Source organism: Rhinoraja longicauda, chromosome 24, assembly GCF_053455715.1.
Source record: "Rhinoraja longicauda isolate Sanriku21f chromosome 24, sRhiLon1.1, whole genome shotgun sequence".
Taxonomy (NCBI): domain Eukaryota; kingdom Metazoa; phylum Chordata; class Chondrichthyes; order Rajiformes; family Arhynchobatidae; genus Rhinoraja; species Rhinoraja longicauda.
In genome coordinates this window covers 24,077,145-24,100,594 of record NC_135976.1, presented here as the reverse complement: position 1 = coordinate 24,100,594, position 23,450 = coordinate 24,077,145, and the positions used below count along the sequence as shown (strand labels likewise).

The window sequence follows — 23,450 nt, the reverse complement described above, 5'->3', positions numbered from 1 at the left end:
CTGGTAAGGAATGATATTCATTCCCTTGCGAGGGGTGACATAGAATCAGGAGATGTTGAATCAGTATGGATAGAAATGAGGAATTGTAAGGGTAAAAAGACTCTAATGGGAGTTATCTATAGGCCCCCAAACAGTAGCCTCGACATAGGGTGGATAAAATTGGCGTGTCACAAATGTAATGCTACGGTGGTTATGGGAGATTTCAACATGCAGGTAGACTGGGAAAATCAGGTTGGAAATGGACCCCAGGAAAGAGAGTTTGTAGAGTGCCTTCGAGATGGATTCTTAGAACAGCTTGTACTGGAGCCTACCAGGGAGAAGGCAATTCTGGATTTAGTGTTGTGTAATGATCCTGATCTGATAAGGGGACTAGAGGTAAAAGAGCCATTAGGAGGCAGTGATCACAACATGATAAGTTTTACTCTGCAAATGGAAAGGCAGAAGGGAAAATCGGAAGTGTCAGTATTACAATATAGCAAAGAGGATTACAGAGGCATGAGGCAGGAGCTGGCCAAAATTGACTGGAAGGAGGCCCTAGCAGGGAAGACGGTAGAACAGCAATGGCAGGTATTCCTGGGAATAATGCAGAGGTTGCAGGATCAATTTATCCCAAAGAGGCGGAAAGACTCTAAGGGGAGTAAGAGACACCTGTGGCTGACAAGGGAAGTCAAGGACAGCATAAAAATTAAGGAGAGGAAGTATAACATAGCAAAGAAGCGTGGGAAGACAGAGGATTGGGACTCCTTTAAAGAGCAACAAAAGTTAACTAAAAAGGCAATACGGGGAGAACAGATGAGGTACGAGGGTAAACTAGTCACTGAAAGGAAGCATGCAGGTACAGCAGGCAGTGAAGAAAGCCAATGGAATGTTGGCCTTCGTAACAAGAGGAGTTGAGTATAGGAGCAAAGAGGTCCTTCTACAGTTGTACCGGGCCCTGGTGAGACCGCACCTGGAGTACTGTGTGCAGTTTTGGTCTCCAAATTTGAGGAAGGATATTCTTGCTATTGAGGGCGTGCAGCGTAGGTTCACTAGGTTAATTCCCGGAATGGCGGGACTGTCGTATGTTGAAAGGCTGGAGCAATTAGGCTTGTATACACTGGAATTTAGAAGGATGAGGGGGGATCTTATTGAAACATATAAGATAATTAGGGGATTGGACACATTAGAGGCAGGAAACATGTTCCCAATGTTGGGGGAGTCCAGAACAAGGGGCCACAGTTTAAGAATAAGGGGTAGGCCATTTAGAACGGAGATGAGGAAGAACTTTTTCAGTCAGAGAGTGGTGAAGGTGTGGAATTCTCTGCCTCAGAAGGCAGTGGAGGCCAGTTCGTTGGATGCTTTCAAGAGAGCTGGATAGAGCTCTTAAGGATAGCGGAGTGAGGGGGTATGGGGAGAAGGCAGGAACGGGGTACTGATTGAGAGTGATCAGCCATGATCGCATTGAATGGCGGTGCTGGCTCGAAGGGCTGAATGGCCTACTCCTGCACCTATTGTCTATTGTCTGCCAATGGGGAACTCGAGGATCCAATTAAATAGGGATGATGATAAGTTTAACGGGGATGATGGCGTGGAACAACAGTGACCTTCTGTGAACAACAGCCTGATGCACATGTTCTTATTGTCTAAGTGGTTCAGCGCTGAGTGGAGGGCCAGCGAGATCACATCTCCTGACGATCTATTGTAGCAGTAGGTGAATTGTAGTGGGCCCAGGTCATTACGAAGGAAAGAGTTGATATGTATCATAACCAATCTCAAAGCATTTCATCACCACGGACATTAGTGCCGGTCGGTAGTCATTGAGGCATGTCACTTTACTCTTCTGTGGCACCGGTATTATTGCTGTTCACTTAAAGCAGGTGGGAACCTTGGAGAAAAATGGACAATAAGGGGGTGAGGGAACAAAGGACAATGGGGACCCGGAGTGGGGGATCTGTTGTGGGGGGACAAAAGGGGGAGCCAGCGTGCTTTGTAACTTTGTCGGTGGCTGCTATTTGTATACATTGTGTATGCAAGCAAAGAATTTCACTGTGCCTAGTCACGTGTGACAATGAAGTATTCCTATTCCTATTCCTACTTTAGTAACGAGAGATTGAAGATATCACCATAAACTTCAGCCAGTTGGTCCACGCAGATTTGAAGAACACGGCCAGGTGCACCATTGGGGCCGGATGATTTCAGAAGGCTCACCCTCATGAAGGTTCTGATTCGGTCTCAGAGACTGAGATTACTGTATCGCAGGGACCTATACCTCCCTGCGACACCGTGAAAATGTACATTGATGTTCTCTCTTTCAAAGTGAGTGTAGGAAGCAACAAGCTTGTCTGGGATTGATGCCTTGCCGTTGCTAGAGCTACCTCTTGGTTTTGCATTGTAAGTAGTGACGGTGTGCATGTTCTGCCACATTTTCTCATCTACCAATTTGGACTGAAAGTGTCTCTTTGCTTTCTGATGGCCGTATCAAGGTTGCATGATCCTGGACTTCATATAATAATCCATAATAATAATAATCCATTTATTTTATATAGCGCCTTATCACATGCTCAAAGCGCTTTACAAAAACAATTAACATAGAAACAAACAGACAAACTATCCTGACGGAAAAGCGGCGAATACACAACGCCAGCGTCCTCTCACGTCAGGGTCCGGCAGTAGACATTAAAAAGCACAAGACACACAGATATAATTTTTTACACAAAACAGCCATCACAGTGATTGCTCTAGGCATACCCTCACTGTGATGGAAGGCAAAGTCTTATCTCCTCCTCATTCATCTCCCGTGGAGATGATCCTCTAACACCTGACTTGAATGCTCGAGATCTGGTTCTCAGTAGATTACAGACATTCTGGTTTATTCAAGGCTTCTGAATAGGGAACACTCAGATGGTCTTGGTAGAAACACACTCCGCCACACATTTCCTTATGAAGTCAGTAACAACCAGGCATATTCATTTAGATCTGTTGTCCAGTCCTTGAACATCATCAATCTACTGATGCCAAGCAGTCGTGGAGTTGTTCCTTTGCCTTCCCTGATGAGCTCTGCGCAATCCTCTTCATTGAAGCTGCGGTCTTCAGTCGTTGCCTTTCCAGAGGAGGGAGCCCAGCCATAATTTTTCAAAGTGAAGGATGGAACAATAGGCATCTTTGGTAATGGAGTAATAATGGTCGAGAGTATTTGATCCTCTGATGTTGCAGGTCCCATGCTCATGGTAATTTGACTTCTTCAAACTGGCCTTGTTGGAGTCCCCTGTAGTTTTAGGAAAAGCTGTGGGTCACACCTTTTTTTAAAAAAAATTTTTACTATGGTGTGCAGCTCCTCCAGTGCTAGCTGAATGTCTGCCTGGGGTGGGATGTAGACCAGTCATGATGATGGAGGTGAATTACAATTATTAATTTGTAAGAAATCACAGCTTGATCACTGAAATAGTTAAATTTGAAGGTGCCGAATGGCCTCCTCCTGCACCTATTGTCTATTGTCTATAATGAGACGTACAGGTATGTAGGTTAATTGGCTGGGTAAATGTAAAAATTGTCCCTAGTGGGTGTAGGATAGTGTTAGTGTTAATAGGATAGTGTTAATGTGCGGGGATCGCTGGGCGGCACGGACTTGGAGGGCCGAAAAGGCCTGTTTCCGGCTGTATATATATGATATGATATGATATGATATGATGAGGGGGTTCATCCAATAATTGTGGTAGCTTTAGTAGACTAAACTTCAATGCATGAGAAGTGTTTTAACTTTAAGGAGTAAGAGTTGATTTAGGTCTGGAGGATGGTGAGTATTTACCCAGAGACCTGCATAACAGGGTTGAGGAGTCACCACAGGGATCTTCAAGGCTGGTAAACCACTGGGTTTGCTGCAGTGTTTGACCTAATGTTATCAAGATCCTGAGCACCATGCTGCTTGAAATGTGAGAACAGTCAAAGGGATATAAACTTCTTGAATTATTTCTTCTGCAGAACCTATTCAGGCAGCAACAGAAGCTTTTTCAACAGATGAGAGTAGTCCAGGGGCAAAGGCTGAAGAGCATCAAGCAGTTGTTTGACCAGTTTCTGAAGGTAAATCTTGAAGAGGGCCGGTTATAGAGATGATTGATAGAAAAGTCATTCTTTTTTTAAAAATGATAAATGAAAGCCAGTCCAAAATAGTATTTATTGGAAGTGTTCATTCTTTTCCTTGTCTGTTTCTCTTCTAACCCCACTGCTGCATGGACTGGCCACTTTGACTAGTACCGTATTTAAAGTTATAACTGTGGTTATAGAAGATGACACAAAACTCAGTGGGACAGGCAGCATCTCTGGAGAGAAGGAATGGGTGATGTTTCGGGTCGAGACCGTTTTCAGACTGATGTCAGGGAGAGGGAGATACACAGATAAGGAAGTGTAAGATTTGAAAATAGGACAAAGGGAATGGAGATCAAGGAAAATGTAGAATAGATCATTGTTAGCTGGGAAAAGATAACAACGACAAAGCAAACATAAAATGTGGTTGGAGACAGTAAGACTAGTCGGAGAACTGAGATGGGGAAGGGATGGAGAAATAGGAAAAGCAAGGGTTACTTGAAATTGAAGAAGTCAATGTTCATATCGCTGGGGTGTAAGCTGACCCAAGTGAAATATGGGGTGCTGTTCCTCCAATTTGCGCTGGGCCTCACTCTGACGGTGGAGGAAGCCCAGGACAGAAAGGTCAGTGTGAGAATGGGAGGAGGAGTTAGTGTTTAGCAACCGGGAGATCAGGTAGCTTTAGGCAGACTGAGCAGAGGTGTTCTGTGAAGCGATCACCGAGCCTGCGCTTGGTCTCAGTAAAGGAGTCCACACCTGGAACAGCGGGTACAGTAGATGAGGTTGGAGGAGGTGCAAGTGAAACTCTGTCTCACCTGAAAAGATTGTTGAGGTCCTTGGATGGAGTCGAGGTGGGAGGTATAGAGTAGAAGAGTCTGTAAGACAAGGCATCAGGATGTCCTATTAAAATATATAGCATGATACATATTAAGAAAAGGAGCTGGAAGCAATCATGTGATGGCAAGAACTAGACGTAGGCATGGCTACAGGAAGAAAAAAAAACAGTACTATGCAGGCCATAAAATATTTAAGAAAGTTAGAGTAGTAAAAATAATCACAGTGGCTTAGCAGAAAAAATTGCTGTTTCACAGCAGTATGGAAGTTGCACTGGGCAGGGTTCTCCTAGATGCTCTGGTTTCCTCCCGCAAGCCAAAGGTGCTGGTATGTTAAATGGCTACTGTAAATTACCCTCAGAAGTCAGAAAATTAGGGTTGAGTTTCTGGGTATGTGAGGCAAAATAGGTTACAGAGATTGCTGTGAGAGATGGCATAGACTTGAAAGGCTGAATGGCCTATTATGTCTGAGAAATATGAGTGAGAAAGGGAGATAAAGTATGGCTTCTTAAAAAGAATAACATAATGGCAGAAGTTAGCATTTGGGAAGACAAAAATATAATTTCAAGTGATCAGTCACAATTTACCAAATACCATTTAGTCTATTGATCACGTAAAATATTGGAAGGGATATAGAGGGAAAAATGTGGGGAAAAATTGGGAAGTAACCAGAAAGCAAAGGATAATAGGACCTCTAGGATCGTAATCTCAGGATTACTCCCTGTGCCACGTGCTAGTCAGGATAGAAATGGGACGGTGTCAAGGGTTATGGGAGAAAGGCAGGAGAATGGGGTTGAAAGGGAAAGATAGATCAGCCATGATTGAATAGTGGAGTAGACTCGAAGGGCCGAATGGCCTACTTCTGCTCCTATGACTTATGAACATGAAGATGGCTAAAAAGCTGGTGCAAGAGGGAGAGCTTTAGGTTCTTGGATCAATAGAGATAAAAGACTGCTGGATAAACACACTGGGTTGAGCAGTATCTGTGAATGGAAGAGAATGACCGGAAGGGAATGCTTTGGGTTGAAACCATGCATCACTACCTGAAATGTCGACCAGGTTCTTGGATCACTGGGATTACTTCTGTGATAGGTGGGACCTTGTCAAGAAAGACAGATTGCATCTGAGGTGGAAGGGAGTCAATGTTTTTGCAAGCAGACACAAGAGACCTCATGTTTTGGAATTTAGAGCAAAAAACAAACTGCTGAAGGAATTCAGTGGGCCAGGGAACACCTGTGGAGCCAAAGTGATAATTGATGTTTCAGGTTGAAACCTTGCATCAGAACCTCTGCATCCTTCCAAGGCGGGTTGCTGATGCTGGAAAGGGTTTAGATGGAGAGAAAATAGTTGAGAATAAATTGATGCAAAAATTCCTGTGACAAGAAACGATAACAGGCCTTTATGGCCAAAATAAGACTCACCTTTTTAACGGCTCTGAACTTGAAAGGGTACAAGATCACACCAGAAATAAAGAGGCAGTACAAAAGAGTGGCAACTCTTTTATTAGTGTAATCTACTATTCTTACACTCTTACACTTAGTTATAATTATGCTTATGTATAGTAAGATTTTTACTGAACTGTATGCAAAAAAGGAATTTCACTGGACCGAGGTATATGTGACAAAGTACCTTTGCACCATTGAGAGGTCAACAATAGTAATTCAATAGATGTACGTTTGATTTTCAAAATGCTTTTTTTGTGGCACCTCCGAACAGAAAGATGTCAGTGAACGCAGAGTCAAGGAATACAATAGCAGTGGAAAATCCACAGTGGAAAAGTTAGAGTTATACAAAGATTAGTACGGACCATTGCTGATCAGAATTCACACTAATATTTAGACTTTGGAATCAAAAATACATTTTCTAAATTATCAAATGATAAGTTGTGCCTCTGGTTGTACAATATTACCTCATTGCTGAACTGGGTGTGCATTGGGTGTGTCAGCCAAGAGTTATTTGTTCAAGTATGGAGTGGAACTTGAACCCACAATCTTCTGACTCAGAGACAAGAATATTACCAACTGACCTATGGCTGACGCACAGCTTGAGCAGTCATGCCTGATAAAATGGCACTGCTCCAAGAACTGTTGATATTGTAAAAATAATAATACAAAGCTCCCCTCTGCGCAGGAATGAAAGGAAACACTACAAATATTAGTTCACAAATAGTCTAATACTCTATCACCTATTCTGAGTACAGTTTGCTCCATACTTTGCTCTAAGCATACACTCTAAGATTGTCTACCTTTCTCCACTCTAAGATTGTGCGTTTGTTGGTTGCTCCATGCTGTGTCTGCTTTAAGATTGTCAGTCTGTGTCTGCATGCTGTGTCCACTCAAAGATGGTCCGTTATATGATCGTCCACATTAAGATTGTCTTGCTTTGCCCATTCCATGCTTTGTCCTCTCTAAGAATGTTTGCTTCATGGTTTGTCTTCTCTGTGATTGGTACTGCAGTCGGAATGCCACTTGATGTTTGTACTAATGTTTACCCAGTCCCCTGAAGTCATCTGATATGCACATTCAGGACAATGATGACAGCATTTCACCTCAAGCAGCATGCACTGCAACCAGCATTCCCTGACTGTTCCTTCATTAGCCTTGAACAGTAGGCTTAAATCAGCCACCAAGAGCTGGAATCATCAAGGTCATCTATAAAAACTTAAAGGGAAAGTAAGCAGCTTTCCAGCAGCCAGATCATATTTGTGCTGGGGACGTTGTGACAAAGCACTAAGAAATAATAATACAACCCACCTGCAAAGTTGTCAAATGGGAATGGCATAAGGATATGTAACATTACTGAAAGGTGTTACGATTTGGCCCCATTGTAATGTATCTTAAATCACCAATATTTTGTTAATTAGAGCAAATATATCTTAATAGTGCAGAAATAAATCTCACTGGTGTGGTAGGTTCTGTCTTTGCTGCATGTTTCTATTCAGCACCTAGAGATATTGTTAATGACAATGGTATCATGTGAATTGGAGCTAAGCCTTTTATTGGCTGGAGAAGTGATTCTTTACCCAGATGAATTGCAGCCACACTGCTTCGGAATACATGATTACAAAATAGTAAGACATGCCATATCTGTCACATTCTGGCACTAATTGCATAAGATCCCCAAAAGGATCCCCAAAGGGAACATGGAACATAGGTGCTGGAGTAGGCCATTCAGCCCTACGAGCCAGGAACGCCATTTAATATGATCATGGTTGATCATCCAAAATCAGTAACCCGTTCCGGCTTTTTCCCCATATCCCTTGATTCCCTTCGCCCTAAGAGCTAAATCTAACTCTCTCTTGAAAACATTCAGTGAATTAGCCTCCACTGCTATCTGTGGTAGAGAATTCCACAGATTCACAACTCTCTGGGTGAAAAAGTTTTCCTCATCTCAGTCCTAAATGGCCTACTCCTTATTCTTAAACTGTGACCACTGGTTCTGGACTCCCCCAACATCAGGAACATTTTTCTGCATCGGCCCAGTCCGATCCTCTAAGAATTTTATGTTTCTATAAGATCCCTTCTCATCCTTCTAAATTCCAGCGAATACAAGCCCAGTCGATCCATTCTTTCATCATACGTCAGTCCTGCCATCCCGGGAATTAACCTGGTGAACCTACGCTGCACTCCCTCAATTGCAATAATGTCCTTCCTCAAATTAGGAGACCAAAATTGCACACAATACTCCAGGTGCGGTCTTACCAGGGCCCTGTACAACTGCAGTAGGACCTCCTTGCTCCTAAACTCAAATCCTCACGCGATTAAGGCCAGCATGCCATTAGCTTTCTTCACTACCTGCTGTACCTGCATGCTTACTTTCAGTGACTGATGTACAAGCACACCCAGGTCTCATTGCACCTCCCCTTCTAATCTGACACCATTCAGATAATAATCTGCCTTCCTGTTTTGCCACCAAACGGGATAACCTCACATTTATCCACATTATACTGCATCTGCCATGCTTCTGTCCACTCGCTCAACCTATCCAAGTCACCCTGCAGCCTCATAGCATCTTCCTCGCAGCTCACACCTCCACCCATCTTTGTGTCATGCACAAACTTAGAGATGTTACATTTAATTCCCTTGTCTAAATCTTTAATATATGTTGTAAACAACTGGGGTCCCAGCACCGATCCTTGCGGCACCCCATTAGTCACTGCCTGCCATTCTGAAAAGGACCCGTTAATTCCTACTCTTTGCTTTCTGTCTGCCAACCAGTTCTCTATCCATGTCAATACCCTAATTTCTAATTTTGCACACTAATCTCTTGTGTGGGACGTTGTCAAAGGCTTTTTGAAAGTCCAGATACACCACATCCACTGGCTCTCCTTTATCCATTCTACTTACAGAACCAAAATACTTGTTTAACTGTTCTGCCATTTCCTTGTTTCCCCATTATAAATTCACCTGTCTCTGACTGTAAGGGACCGACATTCGTCTTCACTAATCTTTTCCTTTTTACAAACCTAAAGAAACTTTTACAGTCAGTTTTTATATTTCCTGCAAGCTTTCTTTCATGCTCTTTTTTCCCCCTCTTAATTAACCCCTTTGGCCTCCTCTGTTGAATTCTAAATTTCTCCCAGTCCTCTGGTTTGCTGCTTCTTCTGGCCAATTAATTTGCCTCTTGGATTTAACAAGATCCTTGACTTCCCTCATCAGCCACGGTTGAGCCGCCTTCCTAGTTTTATTGTTTTGCCCGACTGGGAAGAACAATTTCAGGAGTTCATCCATGCTGTCTTTAAATCTTTGCCATTGCATCTCCACTATCAACGCTATAAGTATAATTTGCCAGTCTATCCTAGCCAATTCCTGTCTCATACCTTCAAAGTCTCCTCTATTCAAGTTCAGGACCCTGAATTAGTCTCTGAATTAACTGCGTCACTCTCCATCCTAAAGCAGAATTTCACCATATTATGGTCACTATTGCCCAAGGGGCCTTGCACAACAAGATCGCTAACTAATCCTGCCTCATTGCACAATATCCAGTCTAAGATGGGCTGCCCTCTAGTCGGTTCCTCTACATATTGGTTTAAAAACCCATTGCAAATACATTCCAGGAAATCCTCCTCAGCATTGTTACCAATTTAGTTGGCCCAATCTATATGTAGGTTAAAGTCACCCATGATAACTGCTGTACCTTTGCTACACGCATCCCTAATGTCCTGCTTGATACAATACAATACAATATATTGTAGGGACATGCATTCCGTGCCAGACCTCCAAAGTTCATCGCCATGTCCAGCCCCCATACCAGAGATTCGAGGTTCCCCCGTCAGTTTTTTCCACATCCATGTGGATTTGGTGGGTCCATTGCCCTATTCTAGGGGTTATACTCATCTGCTGACGGTGGTTGATCGGTTTACACGTTGGCCGGAGGCGCTCCTGTTGTCGGACACCTCGGCGGCCTCCTGTGCACGGGCCCTGGCATTGCATTGGGTGGCCCGTTTCGGCGTCTCGGCTATCATCACCACGGATCGGGGAGCCCAGTTCACCTCGTCCCTCTGGGCCGCGCTGGCACAGCTGTATGGGTCTCGCTTACAGCAGACCACCGCCTATCATCCCCAGTCCAACGGGATGGTTGAGCGCTTCCATCGGCAGTTGAAGGCGTCCCTCTGTGCTCGCCTGACCGGCCACGATTGGGCTGACCAGCTGCCTTGGGTCCTCCTCGGCATTCGTACGGCCCCAAAGGCTGAGCTATGCACATCCTCGGCCGAGCTCGTCTACGGTTCGCCCCTGCGGGTGCCGGGTGACATTCTCCCTTCCGCTCCCGCCTTGCCGCCGTCCGTCACGTCGGTTTTGGGTTCCCTCCGGGCGCGGGTGGGTTCTCTGGCTCCAGTCCCGACCTCCAGGCACGGAAGCACGGCAGTCCACGTCTCGTCGGACTTGCGGGACTGCGATTACGTGTTCCTTCGGAAAGATTCCCACCGCCCCCCTCTTCGGCCGGTTTACCAGGGCCCATTCCAGGTGCTTAAAAGAGGGGCTGTCACCTTCACCTTGCAGGTGGGAAATCGCCAGGAGCTCGTTTCGGTATCCCGGCTGAAGCCGGCCCATTTTGACCAGGACCTCCCCGTGTCGGTGGCTCAGCCTCCGCGCCGGGGCCGGCCTGTGGCCGCCGCACTTGTCCCGCCAGCGGCGCCCTGTTTGCCACCTCTCGGCCCCCCGCCGCCTATGGTTGGGCCCGGGCCGCCGTTGCCGATCAAGCACTCTCCGTCACCTACAATATCTTTATTGTCATTGTACAGGGGTACAACGAGATTGGGAATGCGCCTCCCATACGATGCAATAATTTAATTAACTAGTTAGTATTAATTTAAACAACCCAACGAAACAAACTAACAGTTTTAAGACAGAATAAAGTGCAAGTAGATCTGTGCCGGATCACTGTGTGTTGTGACCATCCGGCTCAGCAGGACTGGTTCATAGTAGCTATGGCCCTGGGGATGAAGCTGTTCCTGAGTCTAGAGGTGTGGGCGTAGAAGGCCTTGTATCGTCTGCCCGATGGAAGGAGTTCGAACAGACTGTTGCAGGGGTGTGAAGAGTCTTTGTGGATGCTGGTGGCTTTTCTGAGGCATCGTGTGTTGTAGATGCCCTCCAAGGCTGGTAGCTGTGTTCCGATGGTCCTCTGAGCTCTATGGACTACCCGCTGAAGAGCTTTCCTCTCTGCCTCCGTTGCTGTGCCTTCTTGACCAGCGCAGCAGTGTTATTGGACCATGTTAGGTCCTCCGAAATGTGAGTGCCCAGAAACTTGAAGCTTGACACTCTCTCCACGCTGTCCCCATTGATAAAGATTGGGGCGTATTCCGTTATGTGACGTATGGAAGTTGATGATCAGTTCCTTGGTCTTGGTGGTATTTAGGGACAGTGCTATCCCCAACCTCCCTACTGCTGTTTGGTCGTCTGTACACCACGCCAACAAGCGTTTTCTGCCCTTGGCTATTTCGCAGTTCTACCCATACCGATTCTAGAGCATCCAAGCTGATGTCTCTCCTTGCTATTGCATTAATCTCCTCTTTAACCAGCAATGCCACCCCACCTCCTCTTCTTTTCTGTCTATCCTTCCTGAATATCGAATACCTGTGCATGTTTAGCTCCCAGCCTTGGTCACCCTGGAGCCATGTCTCCGTAATCCCAACTCGATCATATCCCTTAACTACTAACTGCGCATTGAATACATCCACTTTATTTCAAATGCTCCTCGCATTAAGACACAAAGCTTTCAGGTAAGTTTTTCTTATCTCCCTTCTAGCTTTTGCTTCTGTCCTCCTTGTATGGCCCTCTGTCTCCTTGCATTGGGTTCCATCATCCTGCCCTGTTAGTTTTTAATGTGACCTTTCCTGCACTCTTCCCCGTTAGCTGCATGGCTATGCTTTCACGTTGTTGACTCCACGCCCCCATTTTTAGTTTAAACCCACCCGAAGTTGAATATAACCTCATGATCGTTATCCCTTGCCTATACTGCTCGAACAATGCTTATCATGCCCAAAACTGAGGGAGAGATGTACATGAGAAGCAGATCAATGAGAAATGTCACATGAATTGAAAGTGACAGGATTTGCTGACATTGTACAAGAAGTATGATTCTATATTGAACATCCAATAGTTTGGAAATGTCTGACTTAGAATACTTTACCATGAGACTTCATCTGTTGTACCCTATTATGTGCTTTGAAATGATCATTTCATGTAAGTGGGAGTAACTCAGCTGGACAGGCAGCATCTCTGGAGAGAAGGAATCGGGTCGAGACCCTTCTTCAGACTGACGTCAGGGGGGAGGGAGATACATTGATAAGGAAGTGTGAAGATGTGAAAACAGGGCAAAGAAAATGGCGAACAAGGAAAATGTAGAATAGATCATTGTTAGCTGGGAGAAGATAATGACAAAGCAAACAGATAAAATGTAGTTGGAGACAGTAAGATTGTTTGGAAAACTGGGAAGGGGGAGGGATGGAAAGAGGGAAAGCAAGGGTTACTTGAAGTTAGAGAAGTCAATGTTCATACCGCTGGGGTGTAAGTTGTCCAAGCGAAATATGAGGTGCTGTTCCTCCAATTTGCACTGGGCCTCACTCTGATAATGAAGGAGACCCAGGAAAGAAAGGTCAGTGTGGGAATGGGAGGAAGAGTTAGTGTTTAGCAACCGGGAGACCAGGTAGGTTTAGGCGGACTGAGTGGAAGTGTTCAGCGAAATGATCGCCGAGCCTGCATTTGGTCTCGCCGATATATATAGGTGTTATATCTCCTGCGGTTGCAGGGGAACGTACCTGGGGAGGGAATGGTTTGGGTGGGAAGGGACCAGTTGACCAGGGAGTTGCAGAGGGAATGGTTTCTGCGGAAAGTGGAAATGAGAAGATGTGGCTAGTGGTGGGATCCCGTTTGAGGTGGTGAAAATGTCAGAGGATTATGTGCTACATGCGATGGCTGATGGGGTGGAAGGTGAGGACTAGGGGGACTCTGTCCCTGTTACGACTGGGGGGGGAGCAAGATCTAGAGTCCCCCTAGTCCTCGCCTTCCACCCCCATCATCCGCTCTTGCTTCCCCTCTCCCCCCCCCCTGTCGTAACAGGGACAGAATCCCCCTAGTCCTCACCTTCTCCCTGGTCAACTCGCCCCTTCCCACCCAAACCATCCCCTCCCCAGGAACTGTCCCCTGCAACTACAGGAGTTGCAACACTTGTCCCGATGCCTCCCCCCTCAACTCCGTCCAAACCCTGACACACTTGCACCTCCTCTAACCTCATCTACTTTATCCACTATTCCAGGTGTGGACTCCTATATATCGGCGAGACCAAGCGCAGGCTCGGCGATCGTTTCGCTGAACACCTTCGCTCAGTCCGCCTAAATCTACCAGATCTCCTGGTTGCTAAACATTTTTAACTCCCCCCTCCCATTCCCACACTGACCTTTCTGTCCTAGGCCTCCTTGTCAGAGTGTCCAGTGCAAATTGGAGGAACAGCACCTCATATTTTTCTTGGTTTTCGCAGCTTTATGGCCCTCAGGATCGGGGTCTCCTTGCTCCTCTTTCACTGGCAGCATTGGCAAGGTTGTAGAGCAGACAGCAATGAAATCTTTACATCTATTCACCTATCACCAACCCTCCAAATACTGCTACATATTTGCAATCTTTCCCCTCTCCATTCCAATGCAGCCTTGACCTGAAATATTGACGTACACCTTTTATTTCCAGACATTGAACCAGTGAGGTCTTACAGCATCCTGTTTTTTATTCAAGATTGCAGCATCTGCAGTCTCCTTTGTCTTCAAATCTCTCCATCTACTTTGATATGTCCCACTCATACAGCGAACAAAATCTCACCTACAGGGGATTACTGGTATTTCTTATAGAACATAGAATAAATAGGACAGCTTAGGAACAGGCCCTTTGGCCCATAATGGTAGTGGCAAACATCTTGCCAAGTTAAACCCATCTCCTCTGCCTCCATGTGATCCACATCCCTCCATTCCCTATCTAAAATCCTCTTAAATGCCATTATGGTATCTACCTCTACCACCATACATGGCAGTGCATTCCAGGCACCCACCATTCTCTGTTTAACAAAATAACGTACCCCACACATCTCCTTTAAACTTTGCCCTATTTACCTGAAGTTCTTTCCTCTGGTCCATGACAATTCCTCCCTGGGCAAAAGGTTCTGACTATACCTTATCTATGCCTCTCATCATTTTATATACTTCTATCAAGTTTCCACTCAACCTCTGACTTTCCAGAGAAATCCCAGTTCTGGCGTGTCTCTTGTTGCATCTGCTGCAGTTGTAGATTGTGCTGGTGTGAGAAGCGAAGGAATTATGGGCACCCATTGTTTCTCAAGATTCATCCATCTAAGCAGCATAAGCCACTGTGGATGTCTGATGTTGTCACTCCCTCAGGATGAAGCGGTAATGCGCTTTCCAGAAACATTCACCATTAAAACTTGCAGATTGAGTGAACTTTCCATCGGAAGCAGGGTGCATACCACACCTCTCCAATATTAGCAGTGTCCTGTGTGCAAGAAAAGCAACAACTAGCTGAGATTGTTCCACAATATTTGCAGTGAAGCTGGTTTCAGTTTATGTCAGTACAGCTGGAAATAGTAATTACAAGGAACTGCAGATGCCGGTTTAGACCAGAGATAAACTCAAAATGCTGGAGTAACTCAGTGGGTCAGGCAGCATTTCTGGAGATGTTGCCTGACCCGCTGAATTAATCCAGCATTTTGTGTTTATCAACTGGATAAAACTTTGCACAACCTACACCATCATTGGGTATGTGCTTGATGCCAGGAAAAGGCCCAGTGCACAGTTGTGAATCACAATTGATAGGGCCCACTATAACTATCTTTTGTTACCATTTCACCCTGAATGCTCAGTAGATCAGTACCACTTCACGTACAATGAAAATTAAACCATGCTGTGCTATTAAAAATAAGCAATGTGCTATCCAATGTCTGGGCTACTGTCTACTCTCTCAATTTCTTTTGGCAATATCTCCACGCATCATCTGAACTGAGCAGTGTGTGCTCCACACATCATCAGCTCCATACACTGTCACCTCTGTAAAATGCTCCCTGCATTTTGTCACCTTGAAACATCTCCAATGTGTATCGTCTGCTTGGTGCAATGACTCCTCTGTACTCTCTACCTTGTGTCTTCATACATTCATCAACTCAACTGTACATTCTCTGTTTCATACCACTGCTGCTCTTTGCATCATAGAACAATACAGCAGGAAACACGCTCTTTGGTCCAGCTAGTCCATGCCAATCGTTGGAAAATTGAACTAGTCCTGTTTGCCTATAGCCCTTTCAATCCATATATTTGTCCAAATATCTCTTAAAACTCAGAATTCCAACTCCTTTTATAGATTCCAGTGGCAGCTGTGGGAATGGGAGGGGGAGTTAAAAATGTTTAGCAACCAGGAGATCTGGTAGATTTAGGCGGACTGAGCAAAGGTGTTCAGCGAAACGATCGCCGAGCCTGCGCTTGGTCTCGCCAATATATAGGAGTCCACACCTGGAATAGTGGATACAGTAGATGAGGTTAGAGGAGGTGCAAGTGTGTCAGGGTTTGGACAGAGTCGCGGGGGGCGGCATCAGGACAGGTGTTGCAACTCCTGTAGTTGCAGGGGACAGTACCTGGGGAGGGGATGGTTTGGGTGGGAAGGAGCGAGTTGACTAGGGAGAAGGTGAGGACTAGGGGGATTCCTGCTTTGTCTGTCCCCTGAATCATCTACTCCACTCTCAACAACTCTCACATTATACTTTGTAAGTGTGTAGATGAAACTATAATGAACTTAATGTTATTTCCAGAATTTAGAGGAGTTGGAGAAGAGTCACACAGAACAGCAGTCGGCTGTGCAGAGTGAGCTTCGCAAGGAGATGGCCCTTTTTCAGAAAAGGATTTTAATGGATACTGTAAGTAGTATAATATTCTGTGATGTCAAGATGTTTGTGGATTATTGAGTGCACCTTTATATAGTGCATGCCTGTCAATATCCGCATGAACAACAAATCTCGAGTGAAACAGCGTAGGAGGCAGCCAGCAGGCTCATTCTGTGTAGCTCCTGCTGGATTAGCATGTCCAAATACACACCTCAGTTCCTTCCCGTTGCATCCAAGTTTTTCCCCCTCCAGTTATTAATCCAATTCTGACCTGAAAGTTAGCATTGTTCCCATGTCTATTATTCTCTTTGTATGTCTACAGATTTCTAACTGACTTAAGCCATTCTTAATATGCACCGTCGTAAGTAGCTCTGCTGCTGGTAATTTGAAAAGGCTATGCATATTATAGTGAGGCAGTGAACCTCGAGATATATGTGAACAATTCTTGTTGGCTGAAATTGGTGAGCAAAAGATGCAATCCTGAAATCAGAGCGAGTTGTCCTGAAAGAGTATTTGTCAGTTGGATATGTGTCTGGTTGGATGCAACAGATCTTCAGTTATTAGATTTGGTCCATGCCACTTATTCTGGTGTGGTCTCTGCACAGCCAATGTTTGTAAACAACTTTGAAATTCACAAATATTTAGTAAAAGTATTATTTTTTAAGGCTCTGAACAGAAACACAAAACCAATTCAGATCATTAAAATTAATCTGGAGAAGATAATAGCATAGCTCCCAACTTCTTTCTTTCGGGATTGCTGTGTTTCAGCCAGATTTAACTCATCCCAGACTGAAAAGCAGATTTTACAGCCAGAAAGCAAGATCCTCTTCAGAAAACCAGCACTTTGGACCACGCCCATGCCAGCTCAGAGCAACCCTACCTCCCCTCACTACTTTTCCTTGTATTTTATTCTCTCACATTCCTTAAATTTTCCCAAACTTCTCCCATTTACATTAGCTAATTTGTACATTTTCAGGATGTCGGGGGGAACCCATGTCACAGAGAAAACATACAAACTCCATGCATCCATTTAAAATGCTCTTCTAACATCCAGTTTAGAGATACAGCGCAGAAACAGGCCCTTCGGCCCACCGGGACTGCACCGACCATCGATCCCCGCATATTAACATTGTTATCCTACACACACCAGGGACAAGTATTACATTTACCAAGCCAATTAACCTTCAAATCTGTGCGTCTTTGGAATGTGGGTGGAAATCAAAGATCTCGGAGAAAATTCACGCAGGTCACGGGGAGAAAGTACAGACAGCACCTGTAGTCAGGATCAAACCCAGGTCTCCGGCGCTGCATTTGCTGTCAGGCAGCAACTCCATTGCTGCGCCACAAGTTAATGTAAACTTACTTGATAATGGATTGATCTTGCTCTATTTAAGATGTAGTTTGATATCTTTTGGATGCAGTTTAAAATCTATTGTAAAAAAATCTGCTCTAACATGCAGCAACAGCAGGAGATGGCCACTGTGCGAAAGTCTCTACAATCCATGCTGATGTGATCTCATCTGGTGAACAGAAAACCCTCCACAATGCTCAGGAACCATTCTATTAATACTTCTGTGATGTTGCAGCAACAAACTCAGTTTATCGTTATAGTCTTAAAGTTCTGCTTGGTTGTAAAGATGCCTTCAACTTATCATAGCAGTAAAGGTTTTGCTCTTTAAGGATTCGTCATGATGTTGAAGTTGTTAACCAGAATAAAAAAATAGTTTACTCTGTCTCATGGCTTGCACCTCTGTCCACATCCTCCTTCTTCCCCAACCTCCACATGCAATGTTATTGTTCAGTCAAATTAAAAGTGTAACAGAATTTGATCTTTTTGTCAGATTTGAAATAATTAAGGACCCAATTGAAATTTACACGATCCCCAGGGGTTTTGCCCAAGTGGTGTGGAGAGGGCAATACCTCATGTGGGAGAAGCTAGAACTATGAGTCACTGTTTAAAAATAAGGGATCACCGACTTTAGACAAGGCAAAAATGTGTATCTCAAAGGGCACTGAGAGGAGTATCTGAATATTAAGACAAAGGTAGGTTGATGCTTGAAAAGCAAAAGGGATAGGTTACAACACAGACAGAAATGCTGAACTGAGATTAGCAATGATCAAGCTTTGCCTATTCCTGCTCTTAGTTTGTTTGCTCTAATACACCCATTACCAAATAAAATTTAATATCAAGCTATTTAGAGGCAAAATCATGGTGGAAAGGTAGGTTATTAGGTGCCCAAGTGTTCTTCCACCCCAAGAGTTTTAAGATGTTCCCTCCTCATCACTAACTTCAGTTTAATTGCCATCTTGCACGCACCAGGTTTCTGCCAGACTAATACTCAGGTCTAGTTTTCTCATGCTCCCACAAATGTTTTTTACGGTTAACCCAAGGTGGGGAAGTACTAGAATCATATGGACATAGGGAACCGCTGATTAATTCTTTTTTCAACATGGTACCTACTTTCATTCAGTTCCATGCAACATGGGAGGCCATTTAGCCCATCAAGTCTATGCAGGCTCTCAGCAATTTTATTTTGTTACCAATATTCTGTAACCCAATTACCCTCACTCAACTACTATCTCCTTCTTCCCTCCCATCAGTCATGTACATTGCAGGTAATTTGCACCAATTATCTTACCGGTGTATCTTTGGCCTGTGAGAGGAAACCAGAGAACCAACAGGAATCCCATGTGGTCACAGGGAGAATGTACAAATTCCACACCGACAGTGCCCAATGTCAGAATCAAACCCAGGTCACTGGTGCTGCCTTATCTATAACTTTACTTTGCCCCAAGCTACATAAAGGAACTTCCTATTTTCACAATTATAGATAGAAAATTGGCTTTATGGCTGGAATCAGAGGGTGATGGTGGAAGGTTGCATCTCAGACTGGAGGCCTGTGAGCAGTGGTGTGCCTCAGGATTCGGTGCTGGGCCCGTTACTGTTTGTCATCTATATCACTGATTTGGATGAGAACATACACGGCAAGATTAGCAAGTCTGCAGACTAGAGGGTCTGAGCTATAGGCAGAGGTTGAATAGGCTGTGACTCTATTCCTTGGAGTGCAGGAGGATGAAGGGTGATCTGATAGATGTGTGTAAGATCACGAGAGGAATAGGTCGGATAGATGAACAGTCTTTTTCTCAGAGTAGGCGAATCGAGGACCAGAGGACATAGGTTTAAGGTGAAGGGAAAAATATTTAATCGGAATCTGAGGGGTAACTTTTTCCACACAAAGGGTAATGGATGTACGGAACAAGTTACCAGAGGAGTTAGTTGAGGGAGGGACTATCCCAACATTTAAGAAGCAGTTAGACAGGCACTTGGATAGGACAGGTTTGGAGGGATATGGACCAAATGCTGGCGGGTGGGACTAGTATAGCTGGGACAAGTTGGCCCGTGTGGGCAAGTTGGGCCGAAGAGCCTGTTTGCACACTATCACTCTGTGACTCTATGACACTGACATTGGGCCAGCTTCCTATGTTACTGCCACAAAGGTTCTCAGACTTCTCCAAAGCCAGATACAAATGAATAGAATGACCACAACAAACACATTTATCATGAATAAAGCAATCTTTATTTACATCAGCACTTATTTAGAAAGAACAGAAAGTTACAAGAATAAAATCAAGAGGCTCAGTTACACTAAAGGCAAAATTAGGTGAAATTACTTGTATTTTCATAAACAAACAAGATTTGTGCAAAACAATTATATCTCCATTATATCCAGTTGCTCCAAGTGAATATGGATGGTCAATAAAAGGATCTGCTCATTGGATTATTACTATTCCATTCAGCAGAGTATTCCTGTTATATTACAACTAATTGGATTGAATTTTTCCAGTTACGACTCCTCTTTCAGAAACAATTAAGCTCAAGAAAAGGGTTAAAGGCAAGAAATGCTTTGGTTCATTCTGTAAATCATATCTGGGATCTGGAAATGTGTTAAGAAATGGTGGGATGTCATTGGGTTAGTGAGGTCAGGACCCCATTCTCACTGCTAACAATCAAAGTGATTGGAAAGTTAGAGTACACAAAATGTTAGGAAGAACCCAGATATTCACAAGCAAGCCCACACCCTCTTCCTATCTGTACATTTGAAAACATTGCAAGGCAGCCCTACACCTTGCACAAAGTATAAAATACTGTCAGGAATCCGTTCATAACACTTTTGTTGAATAATGACAACTCATTGTAAAAAGTACTGATGCTAGGAGGAGTAACTAGTTTCAGATTCTTGCATAGTTTGGGCATTTTCATGTGTGAACTGGCTTTATGTGCACAGCAGCCAACCCCCCCACCCCCAATTCAGGATGTTAATTCATGTTGAAACAAATCCTTTGCTTTCATTTAAAATCTCTCAAGTCTCAAGATTAATTTAAAGGATGAATGTGGTACTCATCCCCAATCCCCGTATTATTCATAATACCAGGAGCAGCCAATGCTCAAGAAATTATCTATTTGACAAAAAATGTTCTGTGGAAATAATTATCAATGCAAAAAACCCACCTATTACCAGCAAACTGAAATCCCCATCAATCAAACTACTGTGAAATCAGATAAAAAATCTCCATTGTTGAGATTCACAGGAGTTTACAAAATTCTCTAGGTCACCCGAGATGACAATTTTGATTTCATTTATTGCCATTTTCCTTATCCTGTTATATGGCATTTCCTAAACAAAATACATTAAATGGCATATAGCAATATTTCTCAGGAAAAGTTGCATGTGTGCAAGTATAGGAAGTATAGGTTAATTTTAGAGCACTAATCCTTTGCTACAGAAAACATTTGGTTGCAGGCTGGATTAAGCACTGAGTTACAGCTTTTTCTGATCACAGTAGCCCAGACTTTCAGCACTACAGAAGAATAGAATTGTTGATTGATGCCAGTGAAAATGCTTGCTGTGTACCAAATGGTAAAACCAACGAATCGCAGCTGATTATTCAGGTCACGTCCTGCTTTTCCACACAGCCAAAGAACACAAGGCAGCAGAGTCTAATGTACAGTAGCACAAATCCATCCCTGACACTGATCCCAGAATTGCTCAGCACTTTACTGGACAAACAGTTGGAAATACTTAGTGGAACAGAACCCAAGTTACTCAAGACCGATTGTGGGGCGTGTATCAAACGTGAGAAGCCATGTCTTCCTTCTAAAACTCTCATTACGATTATATTCATTGTCTATTTCCAAATGAAAAAAACTAGTGCGGTCCCTAGATGTTTCAGCATCAGCTGATATTCACGTCCATACCAGAGTAGCACGTCTCAGTGAGTTCTGAAACATGCTATTGGTAACTGGACAACTACCAAACAGTTGAAGGCCAAGCTTGTTTTCAGCTGCGATGCAAAGGCTGACAGATGAAACTCAGGCAGGCAAACTATTTTCCATAACAGGAGACGAACTGCAGTCCCATTGTGGAGATTATTTTATGATACAAAGGTCCTGAATCATTTACCCACAAGAATGAAGGAGCACTTTATCTTGTACAGTCAATGAATGGGTGCATGGAACCAGGCTAAACCCAGCATCTGTCCAGCATGTCATTCTCTCATTTCCATAAAGTTACAAACTTTAGGCACTAATGCAGTTTCTGTGCATGTTTTCCAGTACTGTTTAAGCCAATAAAGTATTCTAGAGTCAGTGCACAGCAAGCCTTAATCAAGGAAGAACATTTATCTCTTAGTTTGATACCCTGTGAAGTAAGTTGAATTATTTGAAGAATTTCCCAAAGATAAAGCTGTTCCTTGCAGTTCCTCAATGAATATTACCGATTTGCTCCTTTGGTGATAGCACAAGCTTAAGACAAGGTTGGAAAGATCCGATTCATGAGGAATAGCGTTCAGAATAAGTCAGGAAGTGACAGGCTCACTCTTGTAGGGTAATTATGCAAACAAGGGTGATTTTTTGTGGGAAGTGAAAGCACTTTGTTAAAAGTGGACACAAAAGTTCCTGGCTATGTACTCCTTTACATGTTGGCGTGTAAAAAATATAGCAAACAAAAGTCTCGTTTTACTGCTCCTTAAAGTGGCAGCTCAGCACAAACAAGGCCCCTTTAATTACAGTTCTGTATGATTAAGCAGTTAATACCAGAATCTGATACAGCTTTACTGGTGTAATTAGGACATATGCTACAAAATAGTGCATGGCAAAACTTTAATCCAGAGGCGCTAGTGGCTTGCTGACACCCCCATCAGGAAACACCCCCATCAGATTATATCCCCAAAGAACCATTTTATTTTTGTTTTGTAAAGTACACTCTGCATGCAGTTTACTCACCTCACAACTGCCAACAGCGAGAATCTGGCTTGGCACAAAGCAGCCCACACCCTCCCCCCTCCCCCCAAATCCCTTGCAGTCCTTACCTGCAATATGGCTCATCTGGTTTTCACAAGATACTTAACTTGTAGGAATTTCAATTAACTCACGCCCCAAACCTCTGCACTGTACTATGCCAGTGGATACTCAGCTGCCCGACCAAAAGGGCTGATGAGACCGAGCATACTCGGTTTGCTCATCTTGGCCCTGGACAAGACCACATTCCTTCTTGACCTGTCAGCATTACACGGCGACATGCATGCAGCAGCAAATCAGTTCCTTCCACAGTCTGCTAATTTAGGAGTGATAGACTTCATTCAGAAACTGAGGCTTAAATAAAGCAAAAGTGCACACAATGATTGAACCATAAATTAATAATTTGTTCACTTTTTTTCCCATTTCGGTGTTTTGCTCTATGTACATTTCCTCAGTCACAGCCTGGGGGTGCTTCATCAAGCACAGTAGTCAAGTCACTCATGATGGTTATGCTCCAAGGTGCTGACTGGCGAGGAGATGGAACTGATTTTGAAGACGTTAATGTGAAGATGGGATGCGATCTGATTGCAGACACCTACAGAGTAACGGATTAGGTCAAAGAGGGACCAAACCTGAGGGTCATAGAAGAGAGAACAGTCAGTGGGAACAGAACAGCTGCCCAACAATCACAACAACTGTGGGACTGATACAAACTATCCCCTTCAGAACCTGAGCTCTCGAAGATGGTGCCCACTCATTCTGTAGCTGCAAAGTACATTCAAATGGCATGTACAATCTCAAGGTAATCAATTTTATAAAGAATTGTCACAGAGCACCCTACTAGAATCAATTCTATTCACACCCAGAGCATCATTCATTTTTAATTCACC

At 44.0% G+C, this 23,450-nt stretch overlaps 2 protein-coding genes across 6 annotated transcripts in view; one reads left to right on the top strand and one right to left on the bottom strand.

The window, feature by feature from the left end:
- Positions 1 to 18,029, top strand: part of LOC144605311 (synaptonemal complex protein 3-like) — a 57,716-nt gene extending 39,687 nt beyond the window's left edge. For 3 of the 4 annotated variants that reach the window (XM_078420432.1, XM_078420431.1, XM_078420429.1), the window contains exons 7-9: positions 3,958 to 4,056; positions 16,191 to 16,295; positions 17,723 to 18,029. In XM_078420432.1, the coding sequence (XP_078276558.1) occupies positions 3,958 to 4,056; positions 16,191 to 16,295; positions 17,723 to 17,776 (258 nt within the window). In that variant the 3' untranslated portion in view covers positions 17,777 to 18,029. The remainder of the gene's footprint in view (positions 1 to 3,957; positions 4,057 to 16,190; positions 16,296 to 17,722) is intronic. The other variant, XM_078420433.1, reaches the window with a different exon arrangement.
- A 1,798-nt stretch (positions 18,030 to 19,827) lies between these two features.
- Positions 19,828 to 23,450, bottom strand: part of LOC144605481 (choline/ethanolaminephosphotransferase 1-like) — a 37,740-nt gene continuing 34,117 nt past the window's right edge. For both annotated transcript variants that reach the window (XM_078420791.1, XM_078420790.1), the window contains exon 8: positions 19,828 to 23,192. In XM_078420791.1, the coding sequence (XP_078276917.1) occupies positions 23,055 to 23,192 (138 nt within the window). In that variant the 3' untranslated portion in view covers positions 19,828 to 23,054. The remainder of the gene's footprint in view (positions 23,193 to 23,450) is intronic.